General features: G+C 44.6%; 1 protein-coding gene across 2 annotated transcripts in view; it reads right to left on the bottom strand.

Annotated features, from left to right (window-relative positions):
* The window catches only part of CENPU (centromere protein U), a 50,987-nt gene extending 36,415 nt beyond the window's left edge, over window positions 1–14,572 (bottom strand). The window contains exons 1-3 of one of the 2 annotated variants that reach the window (XM_055416404.2): window positions 14,476–14,572; window positions 11,085–11,133; window positions 7,941–8,058 (exon numbers count right to left, since the gene is read on the bottom strand). In XM_055416404.2, the coding sequence (XP_055272379.2) occupies window positions 7,941–8,058; window positions 11,085–11,133; window positions 14,476–14,507 (199 nt within the window). In that variant the 5' untranslated portion in view covers window positions 14,508–14,572. Of the gene's footprint in view, window positions 1–7,940; window positions 8,059–11,084; window positions 11,134–11,780; window positions 12,695–14,475 lie in introns of those variants that run through there. The other variant, XM_088832716.1, reaches the window with a different exon arrangement.
* Between the last annotated feature and the right edge of the window lie 3,038 nt (window positions 14,573–17,610).

Below are 17,610 nucleotides of genomic sequence, written 5' to 3'. Positions count from 1 at the left end.
ATCTCCTTGCTGTCCAAGGGACTCTCAAGAGTCTTCTCCAGCACTACAATTCAAAAGCATCAATTCTTTGACGCTCAGCTTTCTCTATGGTCCAACTCTCACATCCATACATGACTACTGAAAAAACCATAGCTTTGACTAGATGGACCTTTGTCATAAAACTAATGTCTCTGCTTTTTAATACACTGTCTAAGTTTGTCATAGCTTTTCTTCCAAAGAAAAAGCGTCTTTTAATTTCATGGCTGCAGTCACCATCTGCAGTGATTTTGGAGCCCAAGAAATTAAAGTCTGTCACTGTTTCCATTGTTTCCCCATCTATTTGCCATGTGATGGGATTGGATGCCATGATCTGAGTTTTTTGAATGCTGAGTTTTAAGCCAGCTTTTCCACTCTCCTTTCAGAATGGAAAGGAGAAATTTGGAAAGTAATATTTCACAATGAGATATTCAGTTCAGTTCTCTTCATTTCAGTCTCTCAGTCGTGTCCGACTCTTTGCGACCCCATGAATCACAGCATGCCAGGCCTCCCTGTCCATCACCAACTCCCGGAGCTCACTCAAACTCATGCCCATCGAGTCGGTGATGCCATCCAGCCATCTCATTCTCTGTTGTCCCCTTCTCCTCTCACCCCCAATCCTTCCCAGCATCAGAGTCTTTTCCAGTGAGTCAACTCGTCGCATGAGGTGGCCAATGAGATATTCAGTTCAGTTCAGTCGCTCAGTCGTGTCCGACTCTCCGCGACCCCATGAATCACAGCACGCCAGGCCTCCCTGTCCATCACCAACTCCCAGAGTTCACTCAAACTCATGTCCACAGAGTCGGTGATGCCATCCAGCCATCTCATTCTCTGTCGTCCCCTTCTCCTCCCGCCCCCAACCTTTCCCAGCATCAGAGTCTTTTCCAGTGAGTCAACTCGTCACATGAGGTGGCCAAAGTATTGCAGTTTCAGCTTTAGCATCAATCCTTCCAATGAACACCCAGGATCAATCTCCCTTAGAATGGACTGGTTGGATCTCCTTGCAGTACAAGGGACTCTCAAGAGTCTTCTCCAACACCACAGTTCAAAAGCATCAATTCTTCGGCGATCAGCTTTCTTCACAGTCCAACTCTCACATCCATACATGACCACGGGAAAAGCCATAGCCTTGACTAGACGGACCTTTGTTGGCAAAGTAATGTCTCTGCTTTTTAATATATTATCAAGGTTGGTCGTAACTTTCCTTCCAAGGAGTAAGCGTCTTTTAATTTCATGGCTGCAATCAGCATCTGCAGTGATTTTGGAGCCCAAAAAAATAAAGTCTGACACTGTTTCCACTGTTTTTCCATCTATTTCCCATGAAGTGATGGGACCAGATGCCATGATCTTTGTTTTCTGAATGTTGATATTACTCAGCCATAAAAAGGAACACATTTGAGTCAGTTCTAATGAGGTGGAATAACGTAAAGCCTATTATACAAAGTGAAGTAAGTCAGAAAAACAAATACTGTACACTAACACATATATATGGAATCTAGAAAGATGGTACTGATGAAATTATTTGCAGGGCAGCAGTGGAGAAACAGAGCACAGACTTATGGACACGGGGTAGGGGGGAAGAAGGAGAGGGCGAGACATATGGAGAGGGCAACATGGCAACTTAACATTACCATCTGTAAAACAGGTAGCCTACGGGAATTTGCTGTATGGCTCAGGGAACTCAAACAGGGGCTCTGTATCAACCTAGAGGGGTGGGATGGGGAGGGAGATGGGAGGGAGGTTCAAGAGGGAGGGGACACGTGTATAGCTATGGCTGACTGACGATGTTTGGCAGAAACGAATGCAATTCTGTAAAGCAATTATCCTTCAATTAAAAATAAATTAAAAAAAAGACACATCTCTACCTTTTTGCAGATGATAGGATTTTGTAGAGTTTGGATTCCAAAATTTGGGCCAATGGTTAAGCTTCTGTATCAAGTGAACCATTACTTTAGAATGAGGAACAAGAAAAGGCTTCACGAGATTATCAACCAGACCCTCCTCACCAGACCCTCTGCTCTCGGTCACTCCAATCTGAAAACGCCACTCATCCTGTATGTGGCTGAAAAACAAGGCAAGGCTCTGGTTCTTATACAGAAGGTGGAGAAGATTCTGAGCCTATTGAGCATTTTTCCAAACAGCCAGATTTCATGGCCAAAAGTTGGCCTGGCAGTCTCCAGGCAGTAGCTGCCACCGCTTTATTAGTGGAAGAAGCTAACAAGCTTACCTTTGGACAGCAACAGCAGTCCATCCCGTCATCAAGTACAAGGGATTCTGGAGATTACAGGTCATTACTGGCTAACTGAAGGCCGTCTTACTAATAAGACGCTGTGATACTTGAATCATGAGAACTAACCTACAAAACTTTCCATACCCTCAACTTGGCTACGCTTAAGCCTAAGAAGAGCCCAGAGCTAACAGATTCTTGCCTTGGAACCCTTGGCCAGGTTTATGCCTGTAGGTCTAATCTAAGAGACTAAGCTACAGGAGACCGAGGACGAATGGTTTACTGACTGCAGTAGCTTTATTGATGATGGAGTCAGGAGGGCAGGGGATACTATCGTGAGTGCTCAGAGTATCCAAGAAGCAAAACCTTTCCTGGCCTACACTTCAGCCCAGAAGGCTGAACTGACAGCTCTAATCTGAGCCGGAACCCTAGAGAAAGGATAAATTATAAATATACACACAGACTCAAAATACGCCTTTCCTGCTTTACATGCTAGTGAAACTATCAGGAAAAAAAAATGAGAGAAATTTCAAGTACAAGAAATTCCTCTATAAAGTATGAGGCTGAGATTTTGCATTTCACAGAAGCAGCTCAAAAACCAAACTACGAAGCAGTCATTCACTGCCACAAGCATCAAAAGGGAATTTCTCAAATTATCCAAGGAAACAACTGGGCAGATTGGGATGCAAAGAAAGCATCTCTGATGCCCATAACAGAAATGGCATTGTTCCCACCCCTTGCCTCCTCTACCATTATACTCAGATATTCAATTTCCAAAGAGACTTGGGAACAAGACCAAGGGGGAACAAAGGGTACGGTTGAGCGCAATTGTGCGATAGATTGAACAGTCTTTGGCATTTCCTTCTTTGAGACTGGAATGAAAACCGACCCCTTCCAGTATTGTGGCCATAGCTGAGTTTTCTAAATTTGCTGGCATATTGAGTATAGCACTTTCATAGCATCATCTTTTAGGATCTGAAACAGCTCAGCTGGAATTCCATCACCTCCACTAGCTTTGTTCTTAGTAATGCTTCCTAAGGTCCACTTGACTTCACACTCCAGGATGCATGGCTCTAGATGAGTGATCACACCATTGTGGTTTCATTAAGACCTTTTCTGTACAGTTCCTCTGTGTATTCTTGCCACTTATTCTTAGTATCTTCTGCTTCTGTTAGGTCCATACCATTTCTGCCCTTTATCATGCCCATCTTTACATGAAATGTTCCCTTGGTGTCTCCAATTTACTTGAAGAGATTGTTAGTCTTATCCATTCTATTGTTTTCCTCTATTTCTTTGCATTGTTTACTTAAGAAGGCTTTCTTATCTCTCCCTGCTATTCTTTGGAACTCTGCATTCAGATGGGTACATCTTTCCTTTTATCCTTTGCCTTTCACGTCTCTTCTTTTCTCAGCTATTTGTAAAGACTTCTCAGACAACCATTTTGTGTTTCTGTTTCTTGGGGATGGTTTTGGTCACTGCCTCCTGTATAGTGTTATGAACTTTCGTCCATAGATCTTCAGGCACTCTATCAGATCTAATTCCTTGAACCTATTTGTCACTTCCACTGTATAATCCTAAGGGATTTGCTTTAGGTCATACCTGAATGGCCTAGTTGTTTTCCTTACTTTCTTTAAGTCTGAATTTGGCAATAAGAAGTTCATAATCTGAGCCCAAAAAAGGGCAATGCCAAAGAATGTTCAAACTGCAGCACAACAGGGCTCATTTCACACGCTAGCAAGGTAATGTTCAAAATCCTTCAAGCTAGGCTTCAACAATACATGAATCAAGAACTTCCAGGTTTACAAGCTGGATTTAGAAAAGGCAGAGGAGCCAGAGATCAAATTGACAATATTTGCTGGATCACAGAAAAAGCAAGGGAATTCCAGAAAAACATCTACTTCTGCTTCATAGACTCTGCCAATGCTTTTGAATGTGTGGATCACATCAAACTGTGGAAAAATATTAAAAAGATGGGAACACCAGACCACCTTACCTGTTTCCTGAGCAACTTGTATACAGATAAAGAAGCAACAGTTAGAACCAGACATGGAACAATGAACTGATTCAAATTTGGGAAAGGAGTATGTCAAGGCTGTATATTATCACCCTACTTATTTAACTTATATGCAGAGTACATCATGCAAAGTGACACGCTGGATGAAACACAAACTGGAATTAAGATTGCTGGGAGAAATATTAATAATTTCAAATATGCAGATGACACCACCCTAATGGCAAAAATCAAAGGGGAACTACAGAGTCTCTTGATAAAGGTGAAAGAAGAGAGTGAAAAAGGGGGCTTGAAACTCAGCATTCAAAAACTAAGATAATGGCATCCGGTCCCATCACTTCATGGCAAATAGATGGGGAGAAACAGTGAAAACAGGGACAGACTTTCTTTTCTTGGGCTCCAAAATCACTGCAGATGGTGACTGCAGCCATGAAATTCAAAGACGCTTGCTCCTTGGAAGAAAGGCTATGACCAACCTAGAAAGTATATTAAAAAGCAGAGACATCGTTTTGCTATAAAAGTTCACAAAGTTATGGTTTTTCCAGAAGTCACGTATGGATGTGAGAGTTGGACCATAAAGAAGGCTGAGCACTGAATAATTGATGCTTTTGAACTATGGTGTTGGAGAAGACTCTTGAGAGTCCCTTGGACAGCAAGGAGATCAAGCCAGTCAATCCTAAAGGAAATCAACCCAGAATATTCATTGGAAGGAAGCTAAAGCTCTAATACTTTGGCCACCTGATGCGAAGAGCTGACTCATTAGAAAAGATCCTGATGCTGGGAAAGATTGAAGGTGGGAGGAGAAGGGGATGACAGAGGATGAGATGGTTGGATGGCACTGCCGACCCAATGGACATGAGTTTGAGCAAGCTCTGGGAAATGGTGAAGGACAGGGAAGCCTGGCGTGCTGCAGTCCATGGGGTCGCAAAGAGTCGGACATGACTGAGTGACTGAACAACATCATTTCACGTTGGTCAGAATGGCCATCATCAAAAAATCTGCAAAGAATACATGCTGAAGAGATGTGGAGAAAATGAAACAATCCTACACTGCTGGTGGGAATGTAAATTATACAGGCACTATGGAGAATGGTATGGAGATTCCTTAAAAACTAAGAAAAATCTACCATATGACCCAGTAATCCTACTTCTGGGCATATATACTGAGAAAACCATAATTCAAAAGGCCACATGTACACAAACGTTCACTGCAGCACTATTTACAACAGACAGGACATGAAAGAAACCTAGATGTCCGTCACCAGATGAGTGGATAAAGAAGGTGTAGTACATATATACGAGAGTATTATTCAACCATCAAAAGGAACGAATTTGAGTCAGTTAAAAGTGAGGTGGATGAACCTAGACCCTGTGAAGTAAGTCACAAAAACAAGCGTCATATATTACAGCAGAAACCAACACAACATTGTAAAGCAATTATCCTCCAATTAAAAATAAATTAAAAAAAAAATAAAGAAACATACAGGAATGATCATCGCAGTATTGTTCCACATAACCAAAAAAACAATTATTCTTTCAAGATTAGTTTGCATGACTAATATGTGGTATCATCATACACTGTAGCAATTCACACCAATGGAAATGAACAACCACCTATAGCTGTTTAGGGGCTTTCCTGGTAGTTAGTTGGCAAAGAATCCACCTGCAATGCAGGAGACCCTGGTTCGATTTCTGGGTCGGGAAGATCTGCTGGAGAAGGGATAGGCTACCTACTCCAGTGTTCTTGGGCTTCCCTTGTAGCTCAGTTGGTAAAGAATCTGCCTGCAATGTGGGAGACCTGGGTTCAATCCCTGGGTTGGGAAGAGCCCCTGGAGAACGGAAAGGCTACCCACTCCAGTGTTCTGGCCTGGAGAATTCCATTGGGTGTATAGCCCATGGGGTCGGACAGGACTGAGTGACTTTCACTTTTATTTTTCATACCTGTTTAGATGATTTCGCAAAAGGAAATAAGTGAAAAAAAGAGCCAGAAAAGAATACATAATGTATGAGAAGAGAGAATACATAACGTATGAGAGCATTTATATAAAGCTCAAAAAGAGGCAAAACTAAAACATGTTAGAAAGATGATAGGGATCACTTTGCATGCAAAAAGAGGGAAGAGCAATGACTAGCAGGACACACAGAGGGCTTCCATCACGGTGGCAACATTCTGCTTCTGAATCTGGGAGGTGAGTGTTTTCTAGCAACTTCCTGGGCAGAATGCTAGAAGTCAGTCAAAGACAGATACTGTATGATATCACTTATGTGTGAAACGCAAAAATACAACAAACTAGTGAATATAACAAAAACAGCAGACTCTCAGATACAGAGAAAAAAACAGTGGTTCCCAGTGGGGAGGGGAGAGAAGGGCAGTATGGAGGAGGGGGATGAGAGTGCAAACCACTGGGTGTGACTAGGCTCAGATGTCCTGTACAACACCGAGAATACAGCCAGGGTTTAACTGTACATGGAAAGCAAGCCTTAAAATTGTGTAAAAAAATTTTAATTAAAAATAAATTTTGAAAAAAAAAAAAAGAAAATGAGGCCTATCCAAACAATAGATTATTGAACTGTAAGAATTTTTAGGAATGAAATACTGATACTTACTACCATGTAGATGAACCCTGAAACTAGGTACCCTAAATGAAAGAAGCCAGTCTCAAATGACCACATACATCGTGTACGAATCTATTTAAATGTTCAGAACAGACAGATTCACGGAGAAACTACTAACGGACGTGGAGTTTCTTTCTGGGATGATTAAAACGTCTTGGAACAGAAAACAGTGGTGGTTGTACCATCTTGTGACTACACTAAAACTGAACTGAACCGTACACTTTAAAACAGTGAATAGTATGGCATGTGAATTACATTTCAAGTTTTAAAATTATGATTTCTTTTAGACTCAGACCTTTTACATTTAGATTTCTTTTAGGTAAGAAATTAAAACATTTTATCAGGTCATTATAAGAGATGTTCTGATAATGATTACTTTTCATCATGCCAAAAGTACAATATTTTCTTTTATTAACAAAAATTAGACTCAAAATACTAGATACCAAATAAAAAGTATGTGAGGAGGTTTATGTTGTCAAAATTCCCTTGAAACTTACTCCTACAAAAAAATACCCCATCACTGCTCTTGTAGGTGTGGGCATACTAGCACTTTCTCTATCATTTCTGGCCTCTGGAGTGGCCAGTGACACAGAGAGGGCGGGCCCATCTGGACAGGTCACACATCCCTCCCTGGTCTGCCAGGTGGCGGCGCTGTCTCCCAAACACTCCTGGGCCCACAGGCGAAGCTCTCCTGCAGCATCCCCTAAGAAAAGGAAGAACATCCTTCTGCTCCTCCCTAAATTAAAGCCCATTTCCGTGTGACTGCTGGAGGTATGAAGTGAGAACTATTAGTCTACATCCCTCTTGTTACAAAGTCACATAACAGGAGCCCTAGTCTGTCTGGCTCGCTGACCAGTGCTACCAGGAGAGCCCCACTTTTTCTTAGTTTCAGGGTTCCAGAAGTGAGAAAAATTAATTCAAATTATCAAATACTCCCCAGAACACTGTATTCATGTGTGAACCACCTTGTTTTCGTATGTGAAGGCATTTCGACATTTTTATCAGTAATTGGCCTAAATGCTGTTGCTAGAAGTACTTCAAAGTTTTCAAAATATAGATTAAAAATACTAACCAAAGGTTTCATAGGATTCTTCATCTTTCTCATTTTCACCCAGTCTGCTGAGGCTGGAGAGCTGAGAATGATCAGGAAAATCAAATACATCCAGAGGCTTGTGCTTCTGGCCAGCTTTCTGAAAGTGAATGAAGTTCAAAGTCACTGGATTGGCCACAACAAACAAAAACATTACGAAGCCGATCTACGTGGCAAGGACACTTCTGCTGTCACTGGTGCCTAAGGAGTGAGCTTTCGTACTCTTGGGGGCAGAGACTCTTCTGGTGATCTAAGGCAGGGTTGGGGAACTTTTCTAGAAAGGACCAGGGAGTAAATACAGTTGAAAACTAAACAACACAGGGGTTGGGGCACCCAGCCTCCACACAGTGGAAAAATCCCTGTATGACCCTGGCAGCTGGCTTCCTTATCCGAGGTTCCACATGCGGGGGTTTCAACCAACTGTGGATAGTGTAGAACCTACTACTGAGAACAATGCGGGTAGAGTGGACCCTCCCAGCTCAAACCTGTGTTGTTCGAGGGTCCCTTGTACCCAAGACCGTGGACCATGAGGCTCTGCAGCAGCTCAGCTCAGCCCAGCCATCACGGTGTGGAAGCAGATGGGGCAGGGCAGAAAGAGAAGCACAGTTGTGCTGCAATACAGTGTTATGGATCCTGAAATCTGAACTTCATGTTTTCATATGCCATGAGATAGTCTTCTTTGATTTTACTTCCATCATTTAAAAATATAAAAACCATCCTTAGCTCACAGGGCCACAGCCGGCCACTCCTGAGCCACCAGGGGCTTGTTCCCCAGAAATAGCCACTTACCCCAAAGTTCCCAGATGTTTTTAGGTCCATGAACCAAGGTAAATTGGAAGTGGTCAAACAGGAGATGATAAGAGTGAACATTCATATTTTAGGAAGCAGTGAACTAAAATGGACTGGAATGGGTGAATTTAACTCAGATGACCATTATATCAACTACTGTGGGCAAGAATCCCTTAGAAGAAATGGAGTAGCCCTCAGAGTCAACAAGAGAGTAGGAAATGCAGTACTTGGATGCAATCTCAAAAACGACAGAATGACCTGTTCATTTCCAAGGCAGACCATTCAATATCACAGTAATCCAAGTCTATGTCCCAACCACTAATGCCGAAGAAGATGAAATTGGATGGTTCTTTGAAGACCTACAAGGCCTTCTAGAACTAAAACCCAAAAAAGATGTCCTTTTCATCATAGGGGACTGGAATGCAAAAGTAGGAAGTCAAGAGATGCCTGGAGTAACAGGCAAGTTTGGTCTTGGAGTACAGAATGAAGCAGGGCAAAGGCTAATAGAGTTTTGCCAAAAGAACACACTGGTCATAGCAATCACCCTCTTCCAACAACACAAGAGAAGGCTCTACACATGGATATCACCAGATGGTCAATACCGAAATTAGATTGATTGAACTCCTTATTGCAAAAATCAGACTTAAATTGAAGAAAGTAGGGAAAACCACTAGATCATTCAGGAATGACCGAAATCAAATCCCTTACAATTATACAGTGGAAGTGACAAATAGATTCAAGGGATTAGATCTGATAAGAGTGCCTGAAGAACTATGGATGGAGGTTCTCAACAATGTATAGGAGTCAGTGATCAAGACCATCCCCAAGAAAAAGAAATGCAAAAAGGCAAAATGGTTGTCTAAGGAGGCCTTACAGATAGCTGTGAAAAGAAGAGACGCGAAAGGCAAAGGAGAAAAGGAAAGATATACTCATCTGAATGCAGAGTTCCAAAGAACAGCAAGGAGAGATAAGAAAGTCTTCCTCAGTTTTGAGGCTACCGTTCCGTTCCGTTCTGTCACTCAGTCGTGTCCGACTCTTTGCGACCCCGTGGACTGGAGCCTACCAGGCTTCTCCATCCATGGGATTCTCCAGGCAAGAATACCAGAGTGGGTTACCATTTCCTTCTCCAGGGGATCTTCCCGACCCAGGGATCGAACCCGGGTCTCCCGCATTGGAGGCAGACGCTTTAACCTCTGAGCCACCAGGGAAGCCCACAGGGGTAAAAACTCCTGACTGGAGGAAAGAGACAGGGCAATATACTAATAAGCCCCATGAAGACTGCCCCCCACATCCTCATGAAAGACCACAACATACAGAAAATGAGAAAAAACATTCAGTAGCTCTGGACAGCGCGGAGGGAGCCATTAACAGACAAGAAAATAAGAGGAAATTCTGGAAGAGATACAGGAGATAGAATAAGACTCCAAAACAAAAACAAGGACCCACAGACCCTCAGTGAAAAACCACCCAAGGGGTGTTTGGGGTTAGAAGGAACACTGAAGGGGAGCTGACGGATCCTCTGGCCTCCCTGAGCAAACAGGCCCCCAGCCATGCACGGCAGCTGCCTTCCCGAGAAGAGGACAGGAAGCTGGAGAAACCCATCCAAAGAATGGGCGGGCTGGGGTGGGGGTGCAGAGATTCCCAGGACTTCCCAGGGGAGAAAAGGGCCCCCTCCAAAGCCAGGGGCCTAGGGAAGCAGGGGGAGACACCCCCAAGAGAGAGAACCAGGGGCGGGGCACAGAGCAGGAAGAACCCCCAAGGCCTGAGCAGCCCCAAGCAGACACTGCCTGAGGTGTTTCCTGTGAATCTCTAAGGACAACTCCACAAGCCGCTGGAGAATAATATGAAGTGAGCTGGGAGTATTAAAGAAATGCACCTGCCTTCACACACATTTATTTCTAAGACTCACCCTACCCTAAAGTAAAAATACCATGTGAGTAAAACTACAAGGAAGATGATGAGATCATAATTGTGGAAAACTATGAACATGGAGAAATGGTTACAGTGAAAAAAGCAAAACACAGAACACGGCACAGTTCAGTTCAGTCACTCAGTCGTGTCCGACTCTTTGCGACCCCATGAATCAGCATGCCAGGCCTCCCTGTCCTTAACCGATGTCAATTATCCGAATGAAAATGAAACTAACCTAGGCCCAGAAAAAAAAGATTCAAAATGTTGATGTTTTCTCCCTTGTACTGGAAAAAACAGGAGGAAAATGAATATACTTTTCCAATAGAAGAAAATAGAGCTTACCAAGTCTACGGAATACTGAGTCTCCCACAAAATGTTATTTTGCATTTTCAATCCTGAGCATTAAAATATATAACGATAACTTACATCTTTCATGGAAAGTGTTCTTCCTGCATGGTTCTTCGAAAATCTTGCACTAGGAAACAGCACACACACAAGTTAGGAAATACTTAAAAATAACTGGTCCAACACTAGAACTGGCAATGTAGTCCAAGTATTTTCTTTCCAAGTTACTCTCCTTGTTAACTACACTAATAATGTGCAGGTGATGAAATTCAAGTAATGGCAAATCCCTTTGGAAAGCAGAACCCATAACACACACTGAAGCAATTTATAGGCCAAATTATACTGCTGCTGCTAAGTCACTTCAGTCGTGTCCGACTCTGTGCGACCCCATAGACGGCAGCCCACCAGGCTCCGCCATCCCTGGAATTCTCCAGGCAAGAACACTGGAGTGGGTTGCCATTTCCTTCTCCAACGTGTGAAAGAAAAAAGTAAAAGTGAAGTGACTCAGTCTTGTCCGACTAGTAGCGACCCCATGGACTGCAGCCCACCAGGCCCCTCTGTCCATGGGATTTTCTAGGCAAGAGTACTGGAGTCTACCCACACATAAATAGCATAGCTCTGCCCTCAGGGCACAGAGAACTCCTAACCCTGCCATCACCCGTGTCCCTGAAGTCGCATCAACAGCCAAGGCTGGTGTCCTGCAGAAATGTGCTAGAGAGGCGCCTCTTCCTTAAGCACTGGACCCTGCCGCATCCCGTGCCTGGCTCTCTCACACACGTGGTCTCATTTAGCTGCTTAACAGTCCTCCAGGTAGAAGTGAGTCCCCCCATGCAGAAGCATATTTGCCCAAAGCTGCAGGTGGCTGGCAAGGAGGGAAGCCTGCGATTAAAAGCTGCTATCAGTCCACACCCAGAGTTGCCCTCTTCCCTCCCCTTCAGGATCCCTCCAGAGGGCATCAGGATGAAAGGATCAAGTTGCATCTTTAACCAGCTTAAGTAAACCAGATGCCACAACAGAGACCCGAAGAAAAAGTGAAAACAAAGACACAGGAAATACCCCTGCCGGTGACTATGGGCTGACTACCCTACGTGCACCCTGCACACACCCGTCAGCAGACAGCAAAGTCTATTCGGTGTCTGAACAAGTAATTCTTTACCTCACTCTTTCTGTGATATAACTTCAAACTTAAAGAGAAAAATTGTAAGAAGAGTCTGAGAACCTTCTGTATACCCTATACCCACTTCACCAACTGTTCACATTTTGTCTCACCAGCTTCCTGTGTGTCTGTGTATGGTAACCTGGGGACACACGTGTGTCTTTTCTAAGAGGGCATAATCCTGTGTAGTCATGGCACAATTTCCAAAGCAAGAAATTTAACACTGACATCATTAATTTACAGTCCATATCCAAATGTTATCAATTACCCTGTCATGTCCTTTAAGGTTTCCCCCTGCATTTTTTAAAATTCGTTTTGCTGTTGTTTCCTTTAAAACTTTTTTTCTTGTTCTAGCATTTTTTAAAAGGAAATACAAGGAGATATAAAATTAAGATTTCTTAAAACTTGTGTTTTATCATATGTGCACATTTGTGTACCCATTGTGATGTAAAATATTATTACTGTGAATTACAGTAAAAAGAAAAAGTTGGAAAACTGTTTGAGGAGTGGTTCTCAAACATCAGGAATCAGAATCACCTGGAAAGCTGTTAAGACTGCTTGGCTCCACCTCCAGAGTGGCTGATTCAATAACCTGGGATGGCCCGATGGAACCTGCATTGCTAACAAGCTCCCAGGGCTGCTGATGCTGGTCAAGACACCACAGTTTGAAAAACCAATCCTTTATTTGATTCTCAGACCCAAAAAAGAAGATGGAGCAGATATTCGTTTTATAGCCTTTATGATTCTAAGGTTCAGAAAAGTTAACTGACAACAGTGGTCACACAGTCAAGTAACAGGACGGAAGCCACATCATATAAGGTCTTAACACACTCTTTCCTGACTTGTCTGTGCTTAACAATGAGGTCAAGTTTCCTCCTCACCTTAGGCTTTCTACCAAAAGATAGAAACCTCTGTGATAACATATGGAAAAATTTTGGTGTAGGCATACTAGTGCGTTTCAGGAGGAGGGATGAACAAATTTCATGAGTCTCAATCAAAGGCAAAGATGCTATATGTGTGTGTACCGCAGGGAGGCCTGGCGTGCTGTGATTCATGGGGTCGCGGAGAGTCGGACACGACTGAGAGACTGAACTGAACTGAACTGAACTGAACTGAACCGCGGGGGTGGGAGGGGTGGGGGAGAGGGGGTGAGGTTGAGGGATAGAGAAACCCCTATTGGCATAGCTGATAAAGTTCAACTCTCATAGATCAGCTGGTAAAGAATCTGCCTGCAATGCAGGAGACCCACGTTCGATTCCTGGGTTGGGAAGATCCCTGGAGAAGGAAATGACCACCCACTCCAGTATTCTTGTCTGTAGAATCCCGTGGACAGAGGAGCCTGGCAGGCCCATGGGGTTGCAATAGTCAGACAGGACTTAACGACCAAACCACCAACACCACTATGTCAGCTGAGTCTCAAGCATCTTATTCCTTCCCAATCCTCCCCTCTACTAGGGGAGTCTGGTCCTACCCGCTGGCCACAGAAGACTAGTCTGTTTACTCCACCACCCTGCTTTGTCCTGCTCCAGCCTGTCCCCTACACTGTTTGGCTCTCCTGCACCCTCGCGCTCCATCTACAAACTGCACCTTCTCCAGCAGCCCTCCCACCGCCCAGGTTGGACTCCTCCGGCCTTGAGGACCAGCCCAGGCCTGCCAAGGCCCTGGATGTGCTTCAAACACCTCCAGAGACACTTGCCAATGAATCCGAGAAAAGTAACGTTTTAGAGAGCAGATAGGCAACGTATTTTAAGCTGCATGTCCTTTTAGCTTTTAAAAAAAAAAAAGCAAAAAAAAGCTTGAACCAGCCTGGCTGGGGTCCACCCCTTTAAAAATAACAAGTGGCAGCTTGGGCTCCCCCGCCGACTTAGTTCGGCTTTAGTCTGTGGTTTGTGTCACAAAAACAAGCAGGGTCTTGAAAATAAGAATACTGACCCCAGCCCGAGTGTCAACGCTAGTGTTCTTGCTAGAAGGTGAATTCTGGCAAGTAGTAGGTACTCTTTAAGTTACTATTCGTGGGACAGTTTGTTTCAGAACACCTGGCGTCTACTTCGGAGCACGTTCACCCGCACAAAGGGGACGCTAGCCGACGCCTCTCCCCGCGCCATGCACGGCTGCAAGCGGGCGCCTTTCAACCTCCCGGCGATCCTGTCACGGTGGGGACAGTATTATACCCACTTTACAGAAAGGCCCCGGGCGGTCAGGCGCTCGGACACGGTGCGCAGAGGCAGAGCCAGGGAGCTCGAGCAGCTCCGAGAGGCCCAAGCCCGGAGGAAGAGGAAAATAAAGGGGGCCGCTCCGACGGTCCGCAGGACTTACTGCGACAGCCGCGCGGGCCGCGGCCGATCCATTCCAGCCCGCCGCGCTCGGCGCCGACGCAAAATCTCCCGCCAAACCTCGCGTTACTCCCGGCGGCCAATCCGAGCCGAGCATGCAGAAACGCCCCCGGCCCCGCCACGCCCCGCCCCGCCCCGCCTCAGGCTCCGCCCCCCAGGCCCTGTTAGTCTCCTCCCCATCCTAAAGCGCTAGAGAAAAACGCAGCCTGGAATATGCGAGAACGGAGCCGGAGTCCACGCCTTATAGCCAGTTGCTGACGGTCCCCGCCCCCCGCCCCGAGACGCTCAATCCTGGTTTTCCTACCTACCCGTCCGCCGCGCAAGTTTTCCGCCAGGGCCCGCCCCAGGGCTGGGAAAGGGAGGAGCCAGTGCCGGAAAGCTACCTAAGCGCGAGCTCGCCGCCGAGGGGCGGATCCGAACCCGGGGTCCGCGCGCCGGGTGCTTCGGCGCCTGCGCAGTTGTCTGGTGTCGTGCATTGAAAATGGACAGGGTTAGGCTTTTAGTACCGCTGGTACTGAATCAGATGTGTGAGCTTGGCTTATTATTTTATTTCTACCCCAGTGTTTTCATTCGTAAATGGGGAGGACCCCTTCTAATATGCTCTGATTCTCTGATTTCTCTTTAAAAACGTATAATCCTGCGAAAGAATGATGTTGGACTCTTATCACACCGTGAAAATGAACTTAAAATGGGTCAAAGACCTAACTGAAAGAGCTGAAACTCGTAGAGTAAAACACGGGGTAAAGGCTTCATGACATTGGATCTGGCCGTGATTTCTTGGATGTGACGCCAAAAGCACAGTTTGGGATGATGAAAAAGTTCTGGAAATGGATAATAGTGGGTGGCTGCATGACAGTGTGAATCACTTAAGTAGTGCCACTAGACTGTACAGTTAAAAATGGTTAGCATACTAAGCTTTATGTCATGTACATTTAACCACAGTAAAAAAATTATATTTCATGCATACACAAGTATATAGCACATATAATATAAAAATAAAAATGACCACCTGGGAGTTCCTTGGTGTCTTACTGGTTAGAACTCAGCACTTTCAATGCAGAGGCCCAGGTTCCATCCCTGGTTGAAGAACCATCCAGCATGCCTCACAGTACAGCCAAGATAGTAAAATAACTAAATAAATACAAATAAGAAAGAAATAAAATGGTTGAAACTTTTAAAAGCTTTAGCAACAAAAAAGAGCACCCGTGTGCTCACCAGGGGATTAGGAAATTAATAACAGTCATTCCTTCCAAGGATAACCACTCTTCTGATTTTGTGTTTCTCATGTCCATGTTTTTTCTACCTTGATACATCCCTAAATGATGTATAAATTATTGTGTCTTAAACTTTATCTAAATGATATTTAGTATGTATTTTGGAAGTGCCTTTTCTTACTCAAAGCTTTGATTTTGGGGTTTATCCACACTGATGCAGGCAGCTGTCATTCATTCATTTTCATTGTCTTTGGAATGTATTAAGTAAATATACCACATTTTACTAATCCATTCTCCCGTGTATGGAAACATCAGTTGTTTTCAGTCTTTTTGCTGTTGCTAACAATGCCACACTAAACATTCCCGCAAGACACTTATTCCAAACCTCAGTGTCTTGCAGTCACATACCTAAGAGACAAGGATAGATTCAGTTGTGGTAGTATTATTGCCTCATGGGATAAAGACATTTTCAGCTTTATATTACAATGCCAATTTTTACACACTGTTTTGTTGACTATATAATTTACACCCGCATCAGCCATATATGAAAGTGCCCTTCACTCCACATACTTGTCAATATTTAGAGTTTTCAGGATTTAAACATTTTCCCTTGAGTAGCAAGCTGAAATGGTGTCCTATTGCGTTCTTGATTCGCATCTCCCTTAAGCTGGTCGTCTTGTCTTTGTTTCCAGGTCCTTCCTGATTCCTCTTCAGTAAAACACCTGTTCACCCCACTTAGGAGTCATTTGGGCAATTGCCACAGAAGAATAAACCATCTTTGTGGTTTTGAAGGTAGTTCCCCGCTGATGCATAGAAATAGGGTTCCTGGAATCACTGGAAGCTGTTAACCCATAAATGTGTGGAAAGCTAGCTCAGTTTCCCAGGAAAGGGGTTACACTCAAACCTTTTGCACGTATGGAGCTGAAAAAATGAAACCACCCAAGTGTTAAGACAAGAAGAGGTTCAGTGCTCTGGGTGGAGATAAAAACTCAACCCAAGTAGGTTTAAATGCTAAAAGAATTTATGACCTCGTGTCACTGAAAAGTCCAGTGGCAAGATGGCTGCAAGATGGCTCACTTTGACCTACAGGTTGGAGAAGCCCCCAGGGCTCTGAATCTATTTCCTTGCCCTTCTGGAGCCTGAGCTTTTTCCCCAGCCTGGGTGCCGTCACCCTCATCATCACCCAGATTTAGTGAGCATTTACTATGATCCAGGAATCATTCTCCAGTACTCTTGCCTGGAAGATCCCATGGATGGAGGATCCTGGTGGGCTGCAGTCCATGGGGTTGAGAAGAGTCGGACATGACTGAGCGACTTCCCTTTCACTTTTCACTTTCTTGCATTGGAGAAGGAAATGGCAACCCACTCCAGTGTTCTTGCCTGGAGAATCCCAGGGACAGGGAAGCCTGGTGGGTTGCTGTCTTTGGGGTCGCACAGAGTCGGACACGACTGAAGCAACTTAGCAGCAGCAGCAGCAGCAGGCATCATTCTAAGTGTTCAGCACCTATAAACACATTTCATCTTCTCAATAACCTGCTGTGACAGGCACCAGAACCTCACCCTGCACGTGAGGAGACTAAGGAGCAGCCCATAGGGAGGAAGTGGCTGTGGTTGTGCTAGATCTGAGGACTCTGTCCGGGAGCCTGCACCCAGCAGCTCTTCCGTGTTTCACATCAGAATTCCATCCTTCAGAGAAAGCCAGCTATGTCCCAGCAATCTCAGAAAAAGATGTACTCTAATTTTGCCAGCTTGCATCACGCACCCATCTGTATTAGTGAGAGTTCCAGAGAGAAAGAACCAATAGGATGTGCACTGAGGTTGTGAAGAAGTAATGACAGGGTGGGGTGGGGCGGGGTGTTGGACAGGACTGGATACAGGAGCCAGCAAGTCTAGAGCCCCAGGGA

Source organism: Moschus berezovskii, chromosome 26 (genome assembly GCF_049115385.1).
Source record: "Moschus berezovskii isolate FMDL1 chromosome 26, NW_MosBer_1.0, whole genome shotgun sequence".
Lineage (NCBI taxonomy): Eukaryota > Metazoa > Chordata > Mammalia > Artiodactyla > Moschidae > Moschus > Moschus berezovskii.
Note: the sequence above shows the minus strand (reverse complement) of the source record. Positions and strands in the feature narration are given on the sequence as shown.